The 15,340-nt window shown below is 47.5% G+C and overlaps 1 protein-coding gene across 1 annotated transcript; it reads left to right on the top strand.

Annotated features, from left to right (window-relative positions):
• The first annotated feature begins 3,642 nt into the window (after positions 1-3,642).
• On the top strand, positions 3,643-13,418 carry LOC125443095 (SH3 domain-binding glutamic acid-rich-like protein 3). The gene is made up of 3 exons (XM_048515002.1): positions 3,643-3,710; positions 8,730-8,897; positions 13,023-13,418. The coding sequence occupies exons 1-3, from the start codon at positions 3,681-3,683 to the stop codon at positions 13,104-13,106; spliced, it is 282 nt and encodes a 93-aa protein (XP_048370959.1). The 5' UTR covers positions 3,643-3,680; the 3' UTR covers positions 13,107-13,418.
• Positions 13,419-15,340: the final 1,922 nt, after the last annotated feature.

The following is a 15,340-nucleotide window of genomic DNA, read 5'->3' as shown; positions in this document are numbered from 1 at the left end:
TGTGAGGTAGGTGGGGCTCAGAGAGCTCAGAAGGACTGTGACTAGCCCAAGGTCACCCAGCTGGCATGTGTTGGGAGTGACAAGCTAATCTAGTTCACCAGATAAACTTCCACAGCTCAAGTGGCAGAGCAGGGAATCAAACCCAGTTCTCCAGATTAGAGTGCACCTGCTCTTAACCATTCACCACGTTGGCTCTCAGATGATCAGATGGCTGTGTGTGGAGGAGAAGAAGCCACTGGGAGAGAAGGCTGCTCACCAAGGCAGGCAGCTGCTGAAGGAAGACAAACAAACAAACAAACAAACAAACAAACAAACTTTGTCACCCACCCACCCACCCACCCACTCACACACACACACACCACCACCACCACCACCACCACCACCACCACCACCACCGCTCTGGAGAAGGCACAATTTTGAGGGAATGGCACAAATTTGGAAGGCCCAGGGGGATGCCATTTTAGTTCTTGCCCCAGGTGCCATTTTGTTCAGGTACACTACTGGCTGTTTATGGGCTGCCTTTCTCTGACAAAGGGAGAAGAATCCCAAATATGGCCTGTTAAGATTTGGTGGAGCTACTGACAGCCCCATCCAAAGGTGCTGTCTCTCCCTAGCATGGTTTGTTGTGTTCAGTGACTCTGAGAAGAAAGATCAGCAGTTCTTCTGAGAATGGCAATCTTTCAGGATATTGATGCCTGGATGACTGGATGTCAGTATATGAGATCGAATCTCACATTGTAACGTAGCTTCAAAGATATCTCATTTAAACCAAAAAAAGAGGGGGAAAGACATGTGCATGGGATTGCCAGGAAAAATTAACGCTATTTACGAACTTTATACACTGAAGTGACATGCAGATCAGCTGCCAGTAGAGGAAACTCTGTGGGGACATTCCACAAATGACGGCAGCACAGAGCCTCCTGAAGAAGGCAGAAAATGGCAGGCACAAGCTACTTTGTGGAAACTGAAAGTAAGAACTGGAAGGGGAAAGCAGGAAAAATAAAGTGTCTCCTGCTCTCCACACAGCAAGCAGGAGACATTTCCAACGCAGCTTCAAGGGGCAAGTTGCTAGTTGAGCTGAAATAAAATGTCCTGAGGACATTGGGGGGGGGGGGGCGGCGGCGGCTGTGCAGAGTTCCTCCCCAAAACGCTTCTTTTAATGTCCTGAAGATGTTTTACTTGTGCTGTGTAGAAAGGTCCGCTGTTATTGACAAACCTTGCGAATTCACCTTGTCAGTTGCAGTTCTGACATCTTGAGAGTGGAGCGTTTGTTCCTTTTGCTGTTTTCCTTTTCATCTTTGGCCATAGATGTGGCCCACTAAGGCTGCTTCCACACAGTAATTTTTCACCTACACATGAGACTGGGCCTTTCCCCTTTTAACAAGATCAAAGAAAATGCTCCCTTGATCTAGTTTAAAAGGGGAAAATGTGCAGGGGATGGAGGGTCCATCAGAATACTTTACCTGCAGCCAGTATGTGAGGGAGAGGGCAGAGCTAAATTCATTATTTCCTGGGCCTTTAAGGGGCATTTTTCTCATGGCAGTTGAGCTGCGGTGTACCTTTACTGCATAGCTGAGTGTGCAACAGTCTGAGTGTGCCAGGCCAGAACCCATGCATTAACTCAGCGGCGCAGGGGCCTTTGGTTACTTAATTCTGCCACGTCCCCCTTCCGAGCTCCTTGTAGATTCAAGAAATGTATTGTTTTCTTCTGTTTGCCAAGTTGCAGTCTCCACTCCATTGCTGACGCCTTCTGCATTTCTCTTGCGGATTATTAAATCTCCTTATAGTGGATCATTACGTTTGTTTATGCTTAGGCGTAAATGGTTGTTGGTACTCTTTGGCTCACAGCGCATTTCACATCATGATTATTCACGGAACACTTAATGTTGCGCAAAATGGACTCTAACGAACATCTACCTCGTTCCTTCCTCATGACAAGATAGCTCTTCAGAAAGAGGCATTTAATTTCTGGAGTTCTTTAAAATCACTGTTGCTCCTCCATAAAAAGAAGTCCTATTTTCAAAAGGCAGATTAAGTGAGTGTCAGAGCTGTTAACCGCCATCACTCTATCATTTTTTTAATTCAAATTTTTATTTTGTACTTTAAAGTCAAAATCCAAAACATATACAAAGGCAAGAGTTGACCAAATTATAAAGTACTTATCTCATAGAGACCTTCAGTTTCTTCTGCAACAAACGTTCACCCTTAAATCCTAACCTTTCACCACTTGGTCATTAAACATCAAAATAAAATAAAATATTTCACCGCATTATTGATCTTTAAAAACTCATTTTTTTCTCTATTGAATCTTGTTTTAACCGTCCGTAAGCTTCAAAGCCACTGGTCATCTATTTATTTTTTCTATTTTGTCTAAATATTATCTCAAGGGTTTCCAATTGTCCATGAATATTTATTTATTTATCAGATTTAATATACCGCCCCATCCCCAAAGGGCTCTGGGCGGTGTACAACCAATAAAACAATCACATTAAATTATGATCAGTAAAACAAACATTTTAAAATACCAGTTAAAATCTAAATAACAACCAGCTCCAACCTCCATCCTAAAATCAGATGATGACAACATAAATAACGGACTCATCGGGCGGGCGGCATAATGTGGGTGAGCCCCAAAGGTGGAATATGGGGCGCAGGGGATGGCACCGTCAACGGCCAACCTCCCAAAGCTCCAGCGGAACAACTCCGTCTTGCAGGCCCTGTGGAACTGTTCTTGGTCCCGCAGGGCCCGGATGGCTGGGGGTAGAGTGTTCCACCAGGTTGGAGCCAGGACACTAAAGGCCCTGGCCCGGGTAGAGGCCAGCCATATCATGGAAGGGTCCAGGACCACAAGCAAATTGGCCTCTGCCAAAGGCAGAGAATAGCAGAATATGCAATTGGACATAATTTTAACAGTCCTTCACCTTCAGAACCACTAATCAATTTATTTTTTTTCTATTTCATCTAGATATAACTATCAAGAGCTTCCACTTGTCCATGAACTTAGTTAAGTTCTTTTTTTCAAATAACGAGGCTAACTCGGCCATCTCGGCCACCTTTAATACTTTCATCCAGTATTCTTCAATTGTTGGTATAGCTGGAGTTTTCCATTTCTGCCGCTGCTTGCCGCTGCTTGCCGCTGCTATCATGCATAAAAACAAATAATGATTATTCACGAAGCAATGTTGCACAAAATGAACGCTAACAAGCGTCCACCTCATTCCTTCCTCATGCCAAGACAGAAAAGGGGCTTTTCATTGTTTCTTTAGAAAAGGGGCTTTTAAATTCTGGAGTTCTTCAATATCATTGCTGCTTCTCCAAAAAAAAAGAAGCCCTATTTCTTGTGACACATTAAGTGAGCGGCAGAGAAGTGAACCACCTCCGCTCTTTAACAGCTTCTGCCTTTGTGGGTCGTGATGCATGAGTGCAGAAATCGAGTTGTCAGCTTTGAGGTCAACTGTAACCCATACAGGAGTGTTAACAGGCATGTGGATTGTTCATCCCTATGGTTCAGCAGAAAAGAACAGAGAAAATTCCAGTGCCTGGTCACCCAGGCTCCTAAACACGCATGCGCACGAACACACACACTAGTCTCTTGCTATTTGCATACTGCCTTATGAATACATGAAACCTGTTTATGCAGAATCGGAACCACTGTTTTGAAAAGCTCAATTGCGTCTGTTATGATCGGCAGCAGTTCTCTGAGGTCTCCGGTAAAGTTCTTCCTTGTCACCTAGTTCCTTTTAATGGGGTTTGAACCTGAAATATTTTGCATGCAAAGTTCTGCCACTGAGCCATTGTCTCTCCACCTTGCAGAACTGGGGGGGGGGGGGGGGAGAGATTATTGGGTTCATCAGCTTCAGTTATCTCTCTAACCATTCCAGACCACTTAGATTCTAGTTCAGTTTCAGACCCTGATGTTTTTCTTTTGGGGGTAATTGCACCTCAAATCCAAAACTCAAGATAATTGCACCACACTGTACCCTAGGAAACAAATGCACCACTCTTGGCCTATCTGGTGCATCTGGTAGCCTAGGAATGGGTCAGGCTCTGGTGCAAATGCAAGTGCAAATACTAAATACACAAACTGAACATAACAAAACACGGCTATGTCAACAGCTGTCTGTCCGTAAATGCTAAGGCACTAAGAGAAGAATATGTGCTCTGCTCAAGGATCTCTAGCTTCACCCCACTTTTCATCCGAGAATCTTCAGGGCACAGACCTGCCCCCCCCCTCCTCCCTTTTGTTCTGACAACATCTTAGCAAGAGAGCTTAAATGAAGTCAAAGCCACTGGTTAAAGGACACGCAGCGTTTCGTGGCATCGAAAAGGTGTCCTCTCCTTTTACGGAAGCTTAGTGTGTGGAAATGGGCTGGTGAAGTTTTTAATGGCACGGAGGTAAACAACATCCCGCCCAGATCCTATTCAAGGGTTGGGATGTTTTTCTCCGGGCCTGTTGGCAATCCTATACATGGCTGAGTAGGAATCTGAATCTGAACTACTATCCCTTCCATTCTAATCCTGCACTCTGACCAATATACACCAATATCACAGATGTAATTGCACCGCACAGATGGAATTGCACCGCACTGTACAGATGTCACAGACATCCGAGGAACGGCAGCAATCCAACAGGTGTGGCTCTTCCCAGTCTGGAAAAAGCAATGCAAAAGCTGCACTTCATGTCTTCTGCCTGGACCAAGGACCACGCAGTTATAAAAATTCAGCCCGTCTCCCACAAGCTAACTAACAAAAGCCTCTTATAATAATCAAATTGAAACAGAAGGAGGGGGAACTTGTTGGTTTACTTCGACAACCCACAAACTAAGCACAAAAAGGCGATTTTTTAAAATCTAAAAGCGAGCCTTGTGTTCTGCGCCCCGCTCCCCGTAAGCGTGGGGGCGCCAGAGAGCAAAGATAGAAGATGCGAGGGCCTTGCCTTTGAGTGACAACTGCACCGACCAATCAACAGGCAAGTCGATGAGACGGTGGCCTCCGCCTTGCTCCGGCTGTCGGGTTTCCATGGCAACCGCGTGGCGAGTCGGGCGGGCGGATTGCTTGTTCTTGCGGGCGCGGGTGGTGCAAAGATGGCCGGCATCCGGGTTTATTACACCAGCGTTACGGGGTCTAGAGAGGTGAGGGAGGGTGAATAAAGTGACCTCCAGGTGGGGGGACAGATGCTTCTCCCCCTGCCTCTTGGAAGAAGGAAAAAGTGACCCGCGGCCAAATACAGAGGAAAGATATTTGTGCATTGGGAGCGGTTGCCAACCTCCCGGCGGGGACTGGAGCCTTCCCGGAAATCTAACTGTGATCCAGGCAGTAGAAATGGAAAGCATGGCTGCTTTGGATGATGAACTCTATGATCTTAAATTGTTGCGGTCCCTTCCCAAACCTCTCCATCCCCAGATCTCCAAGTCTTTTGTAAGCTGGAGTTGGCAAGGCGTCCCTGATGCAGGGGCAGATCCCTGTTTTGCTCAAGGGCGGACCCTGGACCAGAAACTCCTCAACCTAGCAAGTTTTTGCTATAGGGCAGCGATGGCGAACCTTTTCGAGACCGAGTGCCCAAATTGCAACCCAAAACCCACTTATTTATCGCCAAGTGCCAACACGGCAATTTAACCTGAATACTGAGGTTTTAGCTTAGAAAAAACGGTTGGCTCCGAGGCGTGTGTTACTCGGGAGTAAGCTTGGTGGTAGTCGGTGGCTTTGCTTTGAAGCAACTGTGCAGCTCTTCCAACGGGTGAATCATGACCCTAGGAGGGTTTACTCAGAAGCAAGCCCCATTGCCAGCAACCGAGCTTACTCCCAGGTAAAGAATCCTGCTTTAGTTCTTCGTATGAAAATCAGTGAGGTTTAACAGCGCTTAACGGGGTTACCTACACTGCTTCCCCAAAACTAGGTCTTAGGTTTAATGCTAATAATCAAGGCCAGCCTAGATGTGGGGCGGGGGCAATTCTATTTGCGCGTGCCCACAGAGAGGGCTCTGAGTGCCATAGGTTCGCCACCACTGCTATAGGGGCACCAACCTTAGGTTTTCCTAAAGTTCAGGTGATCTCTACACCGGGGTGGGGGGGGGATCAGTCCCCCTGGAGGAAATGGCAGCTTTGGTGGACGGACCTCATAGCATTGCAACCTCCTCCCACAGTCCCTCTTCTCTCCCACCCCCAAATTCCCCAGAATTTCCCAAGCCAGAATTGGGAACCCCTTGAGAATCAAAAGGGGAGGGGAGAAAAAAAAGGCATGATTGAAATGGTATAACACTCTCCCCCCCCCGCCCACCCCGCAACTCTGCTATAAGTTAAACCCACCACTCCCAGCAACTCACATGTTCAAAAGAGGCTGAGAATGTCTTAAGAAATGAGAGACAGAGACTGTAATGGTGCTTGAAAGACGTGCCATGCCATTTTATGCGTATTTCTTTAGAAGTAAACCTCGCTAATTAGGAGTTACTTTCTACTCATAAAGAGAGAGGGGCTGCGTCTATACCTCACTGAGTAGCCCCTGTTAGTCCGTAGCAACAAAATAAAATGGGTCCAGGGGCACCTGAAAGAGTAACATTCATTTCTTCAGAACCTTTTCCGAATCTGAGCTCTACTGCCATAAATGCTCCTCTTTGAAGCCCTTGCTGGTTGGACGCTGCAGTAGTGTTGCACTAAAGCGCACGTTGTGTAGTGGTTACAGTGCTGCACTAGGATCTGGGAGACTCGGGTTTGAATCCCCACTCATGCAGTGGAAGCTCGCTGGGTGAGCTGGAGCCAGTCACATGCTCTCAGCCTTACCTACATTACAGGGTTGTTGTGAGGATGAAGTGGTAGGGGAGGGAAACAATGTAAGCTGCTTTCAGTTCCCACTGTGGGGGAAAAGGCAGGGTATAAATGTAAATAAATACATCGATTGCAACAATCCAGTTGCAAATGATTTCTGCAGGCCTGTGTGCATGCACTGTCCACACTAATGTGTAGATGCAGTTCCAGGTTCTCCTTTCAAGTGTTAAAGAACCACGTCAACAGTTTGAGGTTGTGTTATCTCCATTTACTGTTCTTGAAAGCGAGTACTGCACGTGCATTGTAGGTGTACATGTGTATGCATAGAGATGTCCTAGTCTGGACCTTTCTGTTTTATGGCTTTGTAGCCAATTGAACTAACATCTAAAGTTGCCCGATACCAGACCATTGGCCTGTCTAGCGTTACGTACTCCACCAGAATCTCTGCAAGGTCTCAGCCAGAGAAATATCTTTCCCGATGCCTATTAGCTCTTTTTACTGGAGGTACTAGCGAATGAACCTTTGGACCTTTTGCATGCAAAGCATGAGCTTTGTCATAGAACAGTGGTGGCGAACCTTTTCGAGACCGAGTGCCCAAATTGCAACCCAAAACCCACTTATTTATCGCAAGGTGCCGACACAGCAATTTAACCTGAATACTGAGGTTTTAGTTTAGACAAAACGGTTGGCTCCGAGGCGTGCGAGTTGTTGGCTTTGCTTTGAAGCAATCGTGCAACTCTTCCAATGGGTGACTCATGACCCTAGGAGGGTTTACTCAGAAGCAAGCCCCATTGCCAGCAACCGAGCTTATTCCCAGGTAAAGGATTTAGTTCTTCGCATGAAAATCAGTGGGGTTTAACAGGGTTACCTACACTGCTTCCCCAAAACTAGGTCTTAGGTTTAATGCTAAGAATCGAGCCCAGCGGCCCAGGCCAGCCTAGATGTGAGGGGGGGGGGGCGACTCTGTTTGCATGTGCCCACAGAGAGGGCTCTGAGTGCCACCACTGGCACCCGTGCCACAGGTTCGCCACCACTGTCATAGAATGACAGCCAGAATCTCCTTCTATGTACTGAAACCCTGGAGTAATTTTTTAAAGACAGACCTATATTGCGCAGTGCTGCCAGACATTTTAACTTGGGATTTTTAAAGCTCTTCACAAAGCTATTTACGCATCTGAATTTTTTAAAAGTCGTATTTAAAATTGTCCATTCCATTTGAAAGGGAAAGGACTGGTTTCTTTTCAAGGACGCCTTCTTTTCCCTTTCTTCCACCTGGCAGCGCCCCAAACTAACTCCATCAAAAGCTGAACAAAGGAGAAACACCCTCAGTACACAGAGAGGAAGATCCATCCTTGAAAGAGGGCGTGGGTGAGGAAAGTGTCAATATCCAAAGTTTCAGGAAGATGGGGGAAAAATGACTAACCACTCTCAACAAAATTACCACTCCAGAGAGAAAATTAGCAACCTTTCGGGAGTGCTGAATTCATCTAGGACAGTGATGGCGAACCTTTTCGAGATCGAGTGCCCAAATTGCAACCCAAAACCCACTTATTTATCGCAAAGTGCCAACACGGCAATTTAACTTGAATATTGAGGTTTTAGTTTAGAAAAAACAGTTGGCTCCAAGGCGCGCGTTACTCTGGAGTGAGCTTGGTGAAGCAACCGTGCAACACTTCGAACGGATGAATCACGACCCTAGGAGGGTTTACTCAGAAGCAAGCCCAATTGCCAGCAGCCAAGCTTACTCCCAGGTAAAGGATCGTGCCCAGGCCAGCCTAGATGTGTGTGTGTGGGGGGGGTGATTTCCCGCCCCACCCCCACGACAAACTCTGTGCACGCGTGCCATAGGTTTGCCACCACTGACCTAGGATTTTTAAAATTCATTTTGTGTATAAAGAGGGATGATGTGAAAAGCTTTCTAACTTGCCTGGAAGTCCTTCTTTCAAAGAGGAACATTTGTTTGTGCAGGTGAAGCAGAGGCAGTCAGAAGTCCTCCGCATTCTGGATACAAACCACATGACGTACGAGTTAGTTGACGTGTCTGTCAGTGAAAGTTTGCTTCAAGAAATGAGGGACAAAGCCGGCAACCCTGGTGCGATACCACCGCAGATCTTTAACGGGGAACATTACTGTGGGGTAAGGTTAGGGAGATTTTTTTTTAGAAAACTGCGATCTCCTTGAAAGCTGACTGGGTGTCAATAACATCTTGTCAGGTTAGGCCAAAGGTCCATGTGCCCCACCAACCTCAGCCATATCAGTTCCACTCAACCAGTTAGATAGAGCTGCAAAGGGTCTACAGTCAGTTAGTTTCACATCTGTAAGAGCACCAGATGAGGTGAGTTGCCCCTCAGAGGTAAAGTATAGGTGTATTTGTTTGCATACATATATCCCCCACACACACCCACTCCAGGGAGAGCCCTACTTCTTAAGGTGGGCCATTGGGACCTTCTAGAAGATTCTAGAACAGTGGTTCTCAACCTGTGGGTCGCGACCCCTTTGGGGGTCGAATGGCCCTTTCACACAGGTCTTAGGAACTGAGACACAAATAATTTTATGGTTGGAGGTCACCACAACATGAGAAACTGTATTAAAGGGTCGCGGCATTAGGAAGGTTGAGAACCACTGTTCTAGAAGGTTCTGAGCAAACTGTTCTTCTCCCATTAATTGAGCCAGCCCTCAATACTTTGCCAGGTTATTCCATCCTATTGCCTACTCCTATGCTTGCTCTGATAATGTTTTGAGACCAGATCAGTTATATTTCCCCTTGGATAGAAACCCCCTTCTTCAGTCAGCCCAAGGCACACCCATGTATCGTTGTTTGGGAGGCGTTCCCCACCCACCCCACATACAGAGGTGGGATCCAGCAGGTTCTCACAGGTTCCCGAGAGTAGGTTACTAATTATTTGTGTGCGCCGAGAGGGGGTTACTAATGGGTGATTTTGCCACGTGATTTTTGCCTTAGTTACGCCCCTCCTCTCAGCAGTAGCGCGCAGAACTTGAAGCAGTCTAGCAGGAGGTGCACCGGTGTGCATGCCTGCGTGCATTCGTTTCCCGCCCAAGGACCGGCGCAGCGGCTGCATCCTTGCCACAGCCCTGCTCAGGAATGCCCCGCCCCGGAATGCCCGGGCACGCCCCCGTCGTGCCCTGCCCAGCCCCATTGGCGCTATGCCACAGTTTGAATCCCACCACCATGGGGGGAAGAAGAAGAAGAAGAAGAAGAAGAAGAAGAAGAAGAAGAAGAAGAAGAAGAAGAAGAAGAAGAAGAAGAAGAAGAAGAGGAGGAGGAGGAGGAGGAGGAGGAGGAGTTTGGATTTATATCCCCCCTTTCTCTCCTGCAGGAGACTCAAAGGGGCTTACAGTCTCCTTGCCCTTCTCCCCTCACAACAAACACCCTGTGAGGTGGGTGTGGCTGAGAGAGCTCAGAAGAGCTGTGACTAGCCCAAGGTCACCCAGCTGGCGTGTGTGGGGGTGTACAGGCTAATCTGAATTCCCCAGATAAGCCTCCACAGCTCAGGCGGCAGAGCTGGGAATCAAACCCTGTTCCTCCAGATTAGATACACGAGCTCTTAACCTCCTACGCCACTGCTGCTCCCTGTTACTAAAATTTTTGGATCCCACCACTGCCCACATACCAAGTTATCATAACCATCTGATTCTCATCAATCTCAGAATAACTGTATCATAGTCTTGTCAAGCCCTTTAAATTAGCCGCCGGGGACTTTGCCCATGCCAAGAAAACTGTAACTTGTGTCCTTGTAACTTGCGTTTAGGTAGATTAACAGCAGATGAGATTTCACAGGGAAGACAAAAGGTAGTTGAACCAACCCCCAATATTGCAGCTTGAGAGTTCCTGGTTACGGTACTCAGGGGAGGGTGATATCTTGCTAGGCAGCCTCCTCCTTTCTCCTCTGTAGCCTGGGCTGGGTCTGTGCTGGCGTGCCCGGTTGATTGGCAGGGGCAGGGCATATTTTAAGCAAGACACTGTGTCTGTGCAAAGTCCCATAGGGGAATGTTTCTGTCTCACCTGGGTCGTGTGTGATTCAAGCCCGAGTAATGTGTGGAAATGACTGTTTGGTTCCACAGTCCCATACAGTGGAATGAGAAATGTTTTGGTTTTTTTCCCATTTCCCTCTTCTTCTAAGGAGTTCAGGGCACCATACAAGTCGCATGAATAGTCGAATAAATAATACATGGTTCCCATACAAGAGAGGCAAGTAGGCTGACGTAGAGCGTTTCCCCACTTACCTGCTGCTGCGCGCTACTCTCCCCAAGTAGCGTGGGGTCCCCCGGCACTCCCCACTACAGGGGCGGCGACAACGCAGCCGCCCCAACGCTGCCACTGTCACGCCCCCTCAGCGCGCGACATTCCTGGCGCTCCTCGAAACAGCGCCTTTTTATGACCCCGCAGAGCGCGGGGTCGTGGGGAAGCCCGGGAGCGCGCCAGAAATGACGCACACTGGGAGTAGCGCGCAGCAACCACTCACCCAGGTAAGTGGGGAAATGACCTAAGACAGGTCCGAGGTCACCTAGCTGTCTGAACCCAGGACTCCCCGGTCCAAGTGTGAGATGCTGTCCCATACTGGTACTCAAAAGCTCCTCCCATACCAATTTTTCCCTCTGCTTTTGCTTTCTAACTGGATCTTTTTTTTTTTTGAGGGGGGGGGGGCGGCATGCATGTCACACCTTCTTTAATTGTTTTTCCTGCCATTTTCTGTATGCTCAGTGGCTCCCTCCAAAGCCTGCTCCGCTCTTCAGGAAGAGGACTGCCTGAGCATATGGTCACTCCATCTGGATGTGAAACTGCATCTCTGCCAAGGTCCCGCCCACATCTGGGACATTTTTTTCCTTGCCACACCACAGGAGAGTGTTTGGAAGACCACATAATTTGCAGTTTCCCTTCCCCACCTTTGCTGGTAAAGCTGGTAAAACAGCAGCTGATAAAGGAAAGTACTGATAGCGGAGCCAGGAGAGAATCCCGCTCCTGGACTATGTCTGAATTAAAACGATTGGAGGATTTATTCCGTTTTGTATTTATTTAGGTAGAAACTGGTTTGTATTAGGTAGAAATAGGATTTGTAAGTTTCCCTGTATTTGTGCTTGTATGGAACCTCCTTGGCCCAGGGCAGAGAGCCATCTCTGCCCCACCCGGACTTATCCCATTCACGTGTAAAGTCCCCTGATGCACGCGGACAAAGGGAAACCTCAGCCGAAGCGCCTTGCCCTGCCTAATCTCGTCAGCAGGCAGATAAGGGGACTCACGTCATCGCTCTTGGCTTCCTGACCCCGGACACCTGGAGAAAACCTTTGTGTGTCCCCCGCCAGTGGACACGTCATCGCCTCGCCCTGCTCTGGCGCGAAACTTGAGAAGAGGATGCATATCGGACACTGATTGGTTCCTGCATGTTGCAGATGAATGATTGGTTGTTTTGAATGGTGGTGGGCTGTCTTTGGTTCTCCCGGGCTCCCGACTGGAGAAAGTGTACTTAAGGGATTGTAAGGCTGCTAGGCAGCGCAGTGTTGGTGCGGAAGGGAGGTGCTGACACTTAGGTCAGCATCTCAATAAATCTCTTTTATATATCCGAGCCTTGTCGGGTCTTGCTTGGGTTCCTGGGCGCTGCCGAGAGCGGGATACTCTAGAGCAAGGAAAGTGTTACCCTGAGCAGCGCGGTAACAGTACCCAAACGCTCCCTTGCCAGTGCGCGTCCCCAGTGGTGGGATCCAAAAATCTTAGTAACAGGTTCCCATGGTGGTGGGATTCAAACTGTGGCGTAGCGCCAATGGGGCTGGGCGGGGCACGACGGGGGCGTGTCCTGGCATTCCGGGGGCGGGGCATTCCTGGGCGGGGCTGTGGCAAGGACGCAGCCGCTGCGCCGGTCCTTGGGCGGGAAACGAATGCACGCAGGCGCAGGCTGCCACGCACGCCGGCGCACCTCCCGCTAGACTGCTTCAAGTTCTGCGCGCTACTGCTGAGAGGAGGGGCGTCACTAAGGCAAAAATCACGTGGCCAAATCACCAATTAGTAACCCCCTCTCGGCACACCCAAATAATTAGTCACCTACTCTCGGGAACCTGTGAGAAACTGCTGGATCCCACCTCTGCGCGTCCCTCTGCATTCACAGTGGCACTGGTAATGAATGCAGTGTGGAAAATCGTCACTGTGTGGATGTAGCCCAAGATGTAAATCCACCTCTGTAAAGAAAACACAGTAGGGAGTAGGAGAGAAAGGTTGGCTTCAAGTGATTCGCTGTTTACATGTTTTAGGACTCCCAGATGCTCTACGAAGCAACTGAGAATGAAGAAATCAGGAAGTTTCTGAAGATGGGGACTTCTGAAGATGGGGACTAGAGAACACAGCAAGAGAAGAGATTTCTGTCTGAAGAGGGGACGCCATGACGCTTTCGCCAATGACTGCTTTATTATTCGTTTTGGGTCTTAGAGAAAATCTTGCATGTAGAAGAGAGTCGTGCCAGGGGGAAAGGAACAACAAAGCATTTCAAATGACCTTCAAGTCTCCCAAGGAGCCTCTCCCACATTTGCACAGAACGTTCTGCCACTTTCAAAGATCCTTTCCACGAAATCAAATTCAGCACAGTCTCCTTCTGCAGCATCCTGGAAAGTTGCTGTGTCGGACTGTGATGAAAAGAGAAAACACTGAAGAACGGGAAATTTTGCTCTTGTTGAATATTGATAAAAAGCCATTGAGTTTTTATCCAAAACTATAGTTATGAATGGTATTTTCCCTACAGGCAGTAGTTTGCCACTCATTCAAAGGTGTTGCATAGGACAGAAACTAAAAAGGTTTCAGAAGGGTGGGGGGTCACAGAATTTGATCTAGTGCCTGGTATTCTCAGGTAAGCCAAGTAAGGGCTTTGGGATATGTGGAGTTCAGACACTCTGCTGAGGGCCTCATTCTTTGCCAAGGGCTGTTTCTTTGGATATTTCATATTAGATAGTTATATTTCAGGAAAGCAAGAGGCTGTGAATTTTAACCTTGCATTTCTAGAGCTAAAGCTGAGTTCAGGCTGCACGCTAAACCATGGTAGTTTAAACGATGTGTTGGCAAGGCACAGTCTTGAGACTGGGTCACTAATCAGAAGCCAAGATTTGAAGAAAGTTTGTAAACAGCAGTTTGTGATGCTCAAACTCAGAAATCATACGCCCCTTCCGCACACGCAAAATAATGCATTTTTTCAAACCACTTTCACAACTGTTTGCAAGTGGATTTTGCTATTCCGCACAGCTTCAAAGAGCACTGAAAGCAGTTTGAAGGTGCATTATTCTGCATGTGCGGAATGAGCCATAGTTACAGCTATTGCTCTGCCTCCCAAAGTCTCTGCCCCAGAGAAACAGGAGTGCTGAGTGGATCCAAAACAGAAACAGGCTCTGAAACTACCGAACTGCTCTGAACTACTGCATAGAATGGTTAGGGTGAAACGTTGCTTGGCCTGATTCCTGAACTGGGCTCATCTGGCTGCTGTACACTGTCCAAGAGCATGAATATACAATAAGGCATACATTTTGCAGAAATTAAAACATTTCAACTTTTTTTTCCCCTTCCCAGATAGTTCTTTTTTATGCATCAGCAACAAGATCCATTTTTACGCAGAAAGCGCTTTCTGGGTAGACAAGATTTCATTCTGGTCTCCACCGTTTTGAGCGGGAGTCTCTGTTCAGTGCTTTTTTTAAAAAATGAGACTAATTCAGAGTTCTAAGTTTTGGCTCGCTTTTTACCTGAAATATATATATATATTTTCTGTAGAGGCTGAGCAGCGGTTTTGAAAACATGATCTCACCTGACCAAAACAGAGGGTTTGTAAGAACAGAAAAGCACAAGTGACATCACACCTTACAAAGGGCAGTAAGTGTAATCTTCCATATACTTCACCCATTTCACCATCTCCTGAAGTGTGCCTACGTCTGGCAACCCCAGTCCATTCTTTCACAAGGCACAGAAGTCGTGTCTAAATCAGTTTCATTGTCATTTCTCATGGTTGGAGAATGGGGAAAGCAGCATAGGATGTGCAATTAACTAATGCACAATGCACATTTGCTCTGTTTCCAGTGTGTGCTGGAGATGTCATGTGCAGTGAAGTGAATGGAGTGGCAACCATGCACGTATCACATTGAGGCATCTGGTACTGCATTCTTTGCATACCGGAGAACACTGGATCATTGTTCTTAAACTCCTGGGTCATGACCTGCAACTGGTCTACAGGCAGCCCTCTGGTAGAATTCCACAGCCATCTTGGGTTACAGGTAGACTTAAACAGATATGAAGTAATTAGACAGTACCTCCTGCTCGTTTTGTCAAAGAACTATTTATTTTAGTATCAACCGAAGTACTACAGTAAAAGAAAGATGCACCATAAATGCAAAACAGAGTTCTGGCATATACCCAGAGGTGGGATCCAGCAGGTTCTCACCAGTTCCCGAGATTGGGTTACTAATTATTTGTGTGTGCCAAGAGGGGGTTACTAATTGGGTCCGCTTTTCCGTTAGAAATTCCATTAGGTCCAAAAATCATAAAGTCCTGTTGTTTCCTATGTGGCTGGTTAGCGAAGGTAGAAAACGGGATCATT

The sequence above is a fragment of the Sphaerodactylus townsendi genome, linkage group LG13, assembly GCF_021028975.2.
Source record: "Sphaerodactylus townsendi isolate TG3544 linkage group LG13, MPM_Stown_v2.3, whole genome shotgun sequence".
Lineage (NCBI taxonomy): Eukaryota > Metazoa > Chordata > Lepidosauria > Squamata > Sphaerodactylidae > Sphaerodactylus > Sphaerodactylus townsendi.
The sequence above is the reverse complement of the archived record's forward strand: the minus strand, read 5'-3'. Positions and strand labels throughout refer to the sequence as shown.

Bases quoted from the DNA above. Each gene is read 5' to 3' on its own strand.
- LOC125443095 (XM_048515002.1), top strand. From the start codon at position 3,681: ATGATCGGCAGCAGTTCTCTGAGGTCTCCG. The intron at 3,711-8,729 runs GTAAAGTTCTTC...TTGTTTGTGCAG, and splicing joins GCAGTTCTCTGAGGTCTCCG to GTGAAGCAGAGGCAGTCAGA. The intron at 8,898-13,022 runs GTAAGGTTAGGG...TACATGTTTTAG, and splicing joins ACGGGGAACATTACTGTGGG to GACTCCCAGATGCTCTACGA.